Consider the following 10264-nt stretch of genomic DNA (forward strand, 5'->3'; position numbering starts at 1 on the left):
CAGGAATGGTAATCCATTTCCCTTCTGAATTCTGATCTATTTTCAATATATAGAGTATTTTTTGGGGTAACTGGCTCTGAGACAACTCTCTGCTTTCAGGTTGCTGAAGCCAAAGGAAAGATTCTTGCCCAGAAATCTTCTTCACAAATTCAGAGGTACAGTATTATACATTCAGTGTTTATGAAACTTTTGCTATGTGAATAAGGGATCATAGCTTTGTTTAAGATCTTTTAAGTTAGGATCCAAAAGGCTGTGTGATTTTTTTCTAATACAGTAGCTCCTTGCTTAGCTACCACACTATCTGTGGATGTTATTGATACCAATATTTTAATTAGTACCTGAGAATATAAAGGTTACTGGAGAGACTAGTGACTGCTGTCAACTTTGACAATAATAGGATTTTAACTCTTAAACATTATCCTTTTTTGACCATATGCAAAAATGACTGATTTAATTTTTGAAAAATGCTTAAACTCCCTGCCTTGCTTTGGCTACCTTCCAGCCATAGCAGGCTTCCAGGAACTTGCCACCTCTATGTATGCAGATTAATTTTTATTTTAAAATATGCTGATTTCTAGATATCCCTGAATTGCTACTTTCAAAATCCAGGCAAAGAAAAATTTGGCTACTGTATGCTCTTTAACAGTTTGGTTCTTCTGTTGAGCTCTTAAGGGACCTCCTGCCCCCTCTATTCTGTACCCATTCCACAGTGCTGTGGTGTGTTATTGCTGTGTTTGCTACTCTAATCTGGGTCTTTGTGTTACTTGGCAGGACTTATGAAACCAGAAGCAAGAGCAAGGAACCAAACACTCTTGAGAGAAGGCAGGTAGGTTGTCTATGCTTTTGCATCCCCAGAGCCTTTGATTGTTGCCTATTTGCATGCTGTGTATTTCTACCTGTACGAATCTGTTCCACCCATAAAGAAGCTGAAGTTTAAGGTCTACCCAGTGCAGAGTTGGAGAAATGTGATTCTGACAGCCTCTAAATACTCTGTCTGTCATTTTGAAAGCAGTGATCAGGATGCACCATCACTGCCAGACCAGCTAGTGAATTGTCTGTGTTACCTGTTCCACCCTGATGTGCCACTGGATGCAGCTCAGACACACTGAGCCTTTTCTCCTTACAAGAGTGCTCTTATTTTAGGCACAGGAGAGAGGGAGAGACAAGGAAGGAGGATACTGTAAAAACCCCATGCTGGCAAAAGACAAGCATCTACCTCTTGGTGCTTTAATACAGCTGTTTCAACAGCTGGCTGCGGCTGTTTTGGCAGATTTCACAGCTTTTCACGTTGTACTGTGGGGAGGAAGACATGGGATAACTTAGTAGCTGCTGAAATGGAATGGCTGAGGGGCTTCTGAGTGAGAAGGACTTAATTGTGTCTTTAGTCCAGCTACAGGAAACACCTTTTCTCTGAAAGTAACAATGAAAATACAAGCCCTGATAAGAGTGAGAAAAGCTGGATTCTTGACTCTCAGATACAGCCAGTGTCAAAATCTGTCGACTATACCCGAAAAAGACCCAGGGTGAGAAGTAAATTAAAAGGTAAGCTTAGTGCCCTACTGACGCTTAGCTATGCATGATGTACTGTGCTGCAGAAAAGTAAATGCTGGTGATGGTTTGAAAAAGGAGAGTTTGGCCAAACCCTGGCTTTCCTGAGTGGGAGAGAGCAGGCTTAAGGCCAGCAGCATGGGGTACCCTATGGAGGAGAGCCATTGCCAACCTTTGTGCTTGAACTGGGCTGCTGTCTCCTTCCCAAATTGGGGTTCAAATGTCCAGGTGGCACCTAAACAAACTGTGTGGGTGCAGCCCTCTCTGTGATGATGCTGAAGAGCCCATGGGCCCCCAGCTGATGGCTGTGTTGGTGCTCTTGACTGCACTGGGAGGAAGATCTCTCTGAAGCCACCACACCTCCTCCCTGCAGCTTTCCCCTCCTCACCTCCCCAGAAACATCACTGACTTGGCAAGTAAACCTTGAAAACCCTCACAATTTGCAGACCAGGGCATTCTGCTCCCCTGTTTATGCAGTAATTAGCCAATCATCCTTTGAATGTCAGATGTGATTCTCTCTGAGAGTATTCTCTACTTGGGCCTGACCAGCAGCAGACCTCCCCCGCAGCCATGCTCCAGGGCTGTGTGCTGCTGTGACCACCAAAGAGAAATCAAATTGTCCTGAATGAGATGGAATGTTTCTCTCCCACTCCAGGAGAAATAATGCTTGCTCAGGTAGCTGTTGGATTCTCCAGGGATTAAAAAGCAAAAGAAAGTTGAGCTTCAATTCATTCTTTATACTGGGTTTCCAGGGCAGTTGTTGTCACTGCAGTATCAGCCCACATGTCTTGCCTAGGACTTGGGGACTGTCGGACAAGATGCTGAGCCTGTCTTTTGTTTTTTACTTTTTTGGCTGCTCTGGATGCAGTGAGTTGTGTATGTTTGCATCATTGCATCTGTCTTTGTTAGAGAAAGGTGTTTTATTGAAATTTAATGGAAGTGTTGTGAAGTTTTTTCTTGTAAATGGCTAGAAAACCAAAACTGAAAAGGTTGGCATTGTGACTTAGCTAACTGGATAAAGTACACCCTTTACATTGCCATTAACCAGGGAAGCTTTTCTTCTTGCAGTGCTTCCAGTATCTTCTGCAAGTAGTGGCAGCGACTACGAGTCAAAGAAGGTGAGAAGGTGTCATGCTTTAGTGCCTCAGATTTAAAAACATTATGGATGTAAAATGTGCACCAGTGAGTGAGAATTAAATAAACTGGTATTATTTTAATTAGCAAATGTTCTGATGGAGAGATTTGTCTGCTAAGTGCTGTAGAGACTCTACTGGTCTAATGGAGGAGATCTTAGGAAAACATGGTAAAACTCATAGAAACAACTGTTAAATGCTGCATATCAAATATGTATATGTGTGTGTGTATGAATATTTGTATATACATATTTGAAATACAGGCAGTCTAGGAAAAAATCCCCAGAACTAGTAGTCACACTAAAAGCTTTTATTTTCCCCTAGAAAAACTTTTCTTTCTTGACTACAATGCTTCTATTCTGCTTACGAAAAACGTCATCAAATGTACATCTCCAATGCCTAAAGGGAGAATTCTTGCATCCATTGAACTTCAGGGCACAGGTCTCCTTTGTTGCTGGATAGAGCCACCAGTATGTTAGGCATATTTAATGTATATATCCACTCTTAGTGTATTTAAAAAACAAACCATTCATCCAAAACTCTCCTTCCAAAACAACACTCCAACCCCTAGTTCTGTAGTAACATTTAAATAATGCTTAGACTTTGTTTTGTTTTAGGAGGGAGAATCAAGGCAAAGAGCTCAAAAGGAGACACTAAGCAAAAAAAGCACATTGAGCTCCAAGGGAGATGATTTGCCCACAGTGAATCTTGCTGGTATTTTTATTTTAATATTCTTCAGTGCATTAGAAGAGTTTTGATTTGCGTGGGTCTGTACTTTTTGGATGAGTTCTTTTGGTGGTGGGTTTTTCTTTTTGATTTTACCATATTACCACTTTTCCTTCACATTTTTTCCCATAAATATTTGCCTTGTGATATTTCTTTGTGATGGCTATGTCTGTGTAGATAGTCTCTTGTACAAGGAGAAGATAAGCTGGTGCTATTGAGAGATGAAGGAATGAACTGACAGCCACTAAGAAAACAGCCTTTGGACTGAGTCTGAGCCACCACCTCTTCCCTGTGTGACAAGATAAACGAGAGGGTGGAGGGCTTGGGTTTTATTTTCTGTCGTTAAATTGTGGTTTCCAGCCAATACAGGATTCAAACTTTGTTGTCTGTGTTGTTTATTACTGTCTCACACAGATGAAATGCTCTCAGATGAAGTTGGAGGGAGTCCACTGCTACTTGATGTGCCTGCCAGCAGCCCTTCCAGTGATGTGGAGAAAGCCACACAGGTGCAGAATGCCGTGCTTAGCTTCCTCCCAGCCTGCTCTCAGGCTACCTCTGCCTGAAACCAGTGATTGTGTCCCTTTGCTTCCCATAACAAGACTAGACCCTGGCAGCTTGTCTGCAGGGTGGGTACCTTCTTACTTTGTTTCCTTTCTCTTCTCAGAAGTTTCATAGTACACCTGCCAAATTATCAAGAGAGGAAGAAAGAAGCAAGCGGAAGGACTCGGGTTTGTTACTCTTGATAACACGGAAGAGTTGGGTAAAAGCAGAAAGAGGTGGTGCCAAAACTGTTATTTTCTTTCAAAGACACAATAACCCTGACTTTTTTGAGATTGCATTTTTTTTGTTCGTTTGTTTTTTGTTTTGTTTTTTTTCCCCTAAATTCTGTTTCTCTGTTTTGAATGTCGCAACAGACTGTGGTAAGATGCTTTTACATACATTCTTGAATTCACTGCGAACTCTTAAAACCTGTCCTTGATTATAGGGGAACTTGTAGTGTAGATTTACAAGCTAATGACCCAAGAGACATACAAAAGATAATTTGCAGTGTTTCAGAAGTGAACTGCAACTTCAGTTTAAACAAAACAAGCATCTCCAGGGAGATGATTTGTCAGACAATTTACTGAGTTCAGGAAAAGTGCGCAGTGAGACAAAAGGATGGGGGGGGTCTAGTCTGTTTCTTTGGGTTTTAGCAGATTTTAGCCTCCTAAAGTGGAGGCTGTAAATCCTGCAGCTTTGATTTGGATTGTTTGGATTGATTCAATTTTATTTTCAAAAATTTTCTTCATAAGCAGTTTGAGAACTTGGGTTGGAAAAGGGAATGGGAAGAAGTTGGACACCAGAGGGTTTTGATGATTAGAATAGCACTAGGCCAAGAAAGGAAATTTCTTAATCTTTAGGATGGAGATATGGAAACTTTCTAAATACCTGTATAACACTAGGCAGGCTAGTTCCCTGTTTTTGCTAGGGAAGATGCTTGCAGATGAAGTCTTATCCTGTCTTGTGTGATGCCAGACCATAAAATGAGGCTGCCTCCTTTTCTGAAGCATTGGTAATTCCAGTGACGGTTTCTCCTTGAGCGGGCACTGTCAAGTACCTCATGCAAAAGGACAGGTCTCTTCTGAAGCCTCTCTTATTCTTTTTCTAGATATACTGAGTGGCACTATCATAAAAAAGCCTAAATTTTCTAGTTTGGAGAAAAATCACCTGCTCTTGGAGATTAACCATACACCAAAGAAAATTTCTGATTCAGTAGAAGAGGAAGTGGAGATCCAGAAAGGTAAAATCCAGTTGTAATTAAGGTGAAGTGCTTAAATGCTTTCAGCTTTTCTTTTTTTTTTTTTTTTTTTTCTTGTGGTAGAAATCATAGTCACATGGAAGCTTGAAGAGGTGTATTTGTAGAGAGGCCAACTTTTCCAAAATCCAAAAGTGAAAATTAGCAGGAGATATTGCAGCACTGCCAATGGCAGTGGATACTGTGTATGTAGAGGTATGAATAACGAAATTTGGGTTTCGCTTGGTCAGCTGCTCCATGACATCCACACTTCCTACTCTGAGTATGATTTTCCAGAGTTATTAAAAAACCATTAAACATAGGAGCTTTGAAAAAAGCACGCAGGTAATGGATGAAGTAACTGCAAAATACTGCTAACTCTGAGCACAAAGGGATCAGGCTTTCCCTGAAATGTATAAGTAGAAGACAGAAGCAGTGGTGGCCTGACTGTTTTCTGCCTTTATTCTGTGCATTTGCCTCAATCTCTGTAGATATGTCTTTGTGTTGCTCTATTGTGCCTATCCTTCCCTGCTGCTCTCTAACAAGCATTTGTCTGGGGATTTTTTGAGCCAGTTTTCCTCTTGCTTGTGAGCTCTAGAAGAACAAGCCCCAAATTCCAGCTCTGTAACAGAAGCTGTTGCTCACATGAATGACAATCTCTTCAGCAGCAGGAAGATTTATATTCCAGGAAATCTTCCAGCATAATGCTAACTGGGCATGTGCTTCCTCCCAGGTCAGGAAATGGATGATAGCCTAGATGATGTGGTTTTTTCCAAGATGCTCCGTGAAGACTTGAGTGATTCAGGAGTGATTTTTGCCTTTGAAAGCTTTATTGACCAACTGAAGAAATTGTTCTGGGTAATGTGAGCTCTTTCAACATGTGTGGCAATTGATCATATTGTGTGAAATTACCTTTTTATCTCAGGGAGAGTTGGTGCAAATATCCCATCTTTAGTTTGTGTTCAGGAGTAGGGCTTTGGTGGCAGTGTCTGTTAGTCTGGAGCTCTTTAGAAGTATTCTACAGAACTTGTGTATTCTGAGAAGAGTTACAGGGAAGACATAAAGAAAATTTTAATTAGGTTTTTCCTAACACAACACTGCCCTGAAGTCACATTGAGGCTTGTTGGTGTAACTACTGTGACTAAATTAAATTGGAGCATATCTGCAGCACTGATGTCTGTCATCTTACTGCAGATTAAATTTGATTTAAGATGGTTTTTGCAAAGATGAATGGCAAGTTCCTGCAGAGGAATGTGTTTTCCAGGGAAAGGTTTTGCAAGCTAGACTTCTAGGTTTTGACTCGGGCCATTGTCTATCCCTAACTGTGCATCCCATGGCTAGTCCCGGTACAAAAGGATTGAGATCAACACACAGGATGCCCTGAGATCTTCAGAGGAGAACTTGTCTGCCCTGCTGCACCAGATACATAAGTGCAGGTAAGTTTCTGGTGCTGGCTGAAAACAGCTTGAATTTTGTGTCAATTTTGGTTGATAGGGAAAGCCAACCTGAGAGCTGGATATTGCACTTATGGTTTGTATGGCTTATGGTTTGTGTGGGGATTTTTTTTGTTTTGTTTTGGTTTTTTTTAATGCAAGAAGAGTTTCAGAAGTATAACTCCTAGGATTGATCCTAATTTTCCTGTAGGAGGAGAGGATGGGCTAATTCATGCAAAGCAAGCTTGAGTTACAAGCAGTTGATGGAGCAGCCCTTGGACTGTCTTCTGGTTGTCAACTTAGTAACTTCTAAATCTTTTAAGAAAGAAGCCAGGCTGTGACATGCTTAATGAAGTGGAGGAGAAGAAAAGGAATTTCTCAGATCCTGAATTTCTTAGATAGGAGCTAGATAAAAAAATCAATTCTAATATTTATGAATTTGGTATAAGTGAGATACTTACATCCTATACTGTACTTTTAAGTCTATCAGGCCTCTGTATCTATTGCACACTCACTTTTTAGGATTTAGATCAAATGTAGTATGAAATGATAACCTTTAAAGTCAAAAATCCCTAGCATCAATGGGACCTCTATGAGCAGAATTTGCTGTCATTAAGGTACATGGAGAAGTTGGAGTTCCAAAAGAAAAAAAAATGGGATGTTTTGTGGTGGAAGATAAGAATAGATGGCAGTGAGATACTTCAATGCTTGGTTGCCAAGTAAGTAACTTGGATCTAACCAGGATCACAGAATAGTGGATGCAGGGCTGTGCCAAAGTTTTCCTACCTCAATGCAGCTGGGAATGGTGGCAAACCGAAGTCAATAAGGGTGTTGCAACCACAAGCCTTCTTAAGGTTTAGAAATAGCTGGCATCCTTGTACATATGAAAGCTAAGGCAGGAAAATCCATAGAGGCTGTTTGTGTCAAGATAGAATCATAGAATGGCTTGGGTTTAAAGGGACCTTAAAGAGGTCTTCAGCGCAGGAAATCTCTGCTGAACTCCCTAGAGGCTGGGAGAGCATGCAGTGCAAGTATTGCACTGGGAATTCATGTGTATGCTCTGTACAGTCCTCTGCTCCTGGTTGCTGTTTGGGACAGGCTATTTATCTGCAGTGTGCCTTTGGTGCAGTTATTCACATGCTCTGTGACATATCTGAGAACAAATCTGCCCCATGCAGCTCAGCAGTGAAATTTTCCTCTGCCACGAGGTAGCTCTGGTGTTGAAGGTGTTGTTGTCCACCTTGTGTGACTTCATGTTAAAGTGGCAAAATTGTTTCTGCTTTCCATCACTAGGTTGGATAAATTTGAGACCTTCCGGAAGATTGTTGTTGAAGAGCTTGCCAGCCTTGAGAAGGATACTCAAATTCTGGCAGACATGGAGAAGGAAGCACTGGTGTGTATAGCTTCTTGTGTGCAAGCCCAAAAAGGTGTCTCTTCTCAGGTAACAGGGGGTTCCTTTGGGGTCTTTTTAGGATTTCTGGAATGCACAGCTGCTCAAACTGAATAAGTTCTACAACCAGCAAAAGGAAAGGTACATCTCTGCCAGCTGTCCTGCATGCTCACAAGTTCTCTGATGGTCATAGAGGGCACTGGTGGTACCCTTGCTGATAGATGGGAAAGGATTCCAAACCTAGTATGGCATCTTCACTTGGTGAACACCACTACACTTGGTGTCCACTGAGGGAGCTTTTGCAGCCTTATAAGGGTTTTCAATTGGGATTAGAGTGTAATGAGGGAACCCTGTATGGGAAGTTGTGTGGGAGAGGAACCTTGCTCAGGAGAGCTGTACCAAGATCTGGAATAATGTGCAATGCACAGTCTCAATGTGACTCTGTCTAGGGGTCAGAGGAGGTGGAAGGAGGTGATAATTTTCTGTATAAAAGATGCTGTTGGCATAAATGCCTGAGCAAAAACCTGCCGTTCTCAGGTTTATTTTTGGTGGTAAATGTATCTGTTCCAACTCTACCAGTAAGTGCTCCATGAAAAACCAGCTAAAATAATTTTTCTTTCAGAATTGAATCAGTTGACTCAGCCCTGGGTGAAACAGCAAAGAGTTTTGCCGACGCTGTCCAGAATACAACGGTATGTGTGATACAAAAGCAGCTCCCTATGGATAGGGGACTGAGCTCTGGCCTGGCTGATTGGTGTCAAAAGTGACAAAATGAAGCTGAAATCCTGGGAGGGGGAAGCCTTTGGTTGGCTAATTTGTGGGGCTTGTTCTTTATGTGACCTCTGACCCTGATGCATGGAAACCATTGAGAAAGAAATGTTTGACAAGGGGAAAGAGGTCACACAGTACTTTCCTGGGGGAGAAGATAAAGACAAGGGCCAGCAGGTAGTGATGTTTCTCCTGGATTCACACTCTGGGGCAGTTTCTGTGTAGTTTGTGACCCTCAATGCATTTGCCCTCGAAGTTATACATCCATGACAACCTGTGGCTAAGGGCTCTGCGGTCTAACACCTTGCATGTGTTCTCTTATCTGCTCTTTAGGTCTGGTAGCTTCTAGCCTTGATGTATTCAAGTCTGTTTTTTTAAAAACAATTTTTTTTAATTTAACTTACATCCTGGTTAAATATTCTGTTGAAGTTCTTAAGCTCTCCAGAGTCTAATCACTATTTTATGCCCTTATTTTAGTTGTTAAATTAAGACAAATACTTTGCAAACTTTGATACAATGCTTAGTTTCCATCTGATTCACCTCATCACATGGGTGTGTATCTTTGCTACTGCTGCTGTTCCAGGTCTATGTGCAGATCTGATGGCTTTGGGAGTTTAGCTTTTCTGCAGTAAGATTGGCGGATTACTGCCATGTGTGGGTTGCCACGTGCCTGCCCTTCATAGGGCTGAGAAAGCTCCTTGTGTTGAAGGAACAACTGTGCCTATGGTCACCACAGCGGACTGAGCTTGGGATTTTAGAAAAGATGCCGAAAACCAAGGGCTTGTATATTTTAGCAGTTAAAGTTGGAATCCTGGGCCTTTCCAAAGGGAAAATTTTCCATTATGAGTGTTGAGTTGCTGACGGACACAGGTGTTCCTGAATAAGGACACTGAAAGAGCAGCAGGGCTGAGAAAAGAGCACTTGTGTCATGGGAGCTGCTCATTCTGCAGCACTTGTTCCAGGATAGGTGCTTGAGAATTAAGAGCCAAGTCTAAATGTGCTTCCAGGATCTTTGCAATTTCTTATCTTGAGCAGTTTCTATGTTTGTATAAATTTGTGATGTTTTCTCTTACCTTTTTTTTTTGTTCTTCCCTGCAGTATGAACTCTCAGTGAAGAAGGAAGAAGAAAACGTGTTCATTGTTCCTTCTGACTAGCAAACCCCTGAACTCATTATTGCTCATGGCATTTGAGCACTTTGTCTGCAGCATAGAGAGGATGGTTCTGCGAAGGATGCTAGTCTATTTTAAATGAAAAGAAAAAAGAGGAGGAAAAAGCATTATGTTGAGCCTTTTTTTGGCCTAAAAAGAATATATAGTGCTAAGTGGCCCAGTTGTGACCCCTGTGTTGATAACAAGTTTTTCTGAAAATTGCAATGTTGTGTCCTTTATATATCAAAGAAATTTAAAAAATGAACTAAAGATAATGATATAGCCATCAAATTGATGGATATATTGGCTTACTTTGGTTGTTCTGCTAACACCTCTATCAAGT

General features: G+C 41.4%; 1 protein-coding gene across 1 annotated transcript in view; it reads left to right on the forward strand.

Moving 5' to 3' along the window:
* Positions 1 to 9927, forward strand: part of SYCP2L (synaptonemal complex protein 2 like) — a 28268-nt gene extending 18341 nt beyond the window's left edge. Inside the window, exons 23-36 of the mRNA XM_031060232.1 lie at positions 100 to 155; positions 772 to 826; positions 1386 to 1542; positions 2617 to 2666; positions 3299 to 3395; positions 3822 to 3913; positions 4072 to 4135; positions 5056 to 5187; positions 5915 to 6039; positions 6523 to 6617; positions 7908 to 8007; positions 8087 to 8145; positions 8627 to 8696; positions 9871 to 9927. Of these exons, the coding sequence (XP_030916092.1) occupies positions 100 to 155; positions 772 to 826; positions 1386 to 1542; positions 2617 to 2666; positions 3299 to 3395; positions 3822 to 3913; positions 4072 to 4135; positions 5056 to 5187; positions 5915 to 6039; positions 6523 to 6617; positions 7908 to 8007; positions 8087 to 8145; positions 8627 to 8696; positions 9871 to 9927 (1209 nt within the window). The remainder of the gene's footprint in view (positions 1 to 99; positions 156 to 771; positions 827 to 1385; positions 1543 to 2616; positions 2667 to 3298; positions 3396 to 3821; positions 3914 to 4071; positions 4136 to 5055; positions 5188 to 5914; positions 6040 to 6522; positions 6618 to 7907; positions 8008 to 8086; positions 8146 to 8626; positions 8697 to 9870) is intronic.
* Positions 9928 to 10264: the final 337 nt, after the last annotated feature.

This window comes from Geospiza fortis, unplaced genomic scaffold (assembly GCF_000277835.1).
Source record: "Geospiza fortis unplaced genomic scaffold, GeoFor_1.0 scaffold219, whole genome shotgun sequence".
Classification (NCBI taxonomy): Eukaryota; Metazoa; Chordata; class Aves; order Passeriformes; family Thraupidae; genus Geospiza; species Geospiza fortis.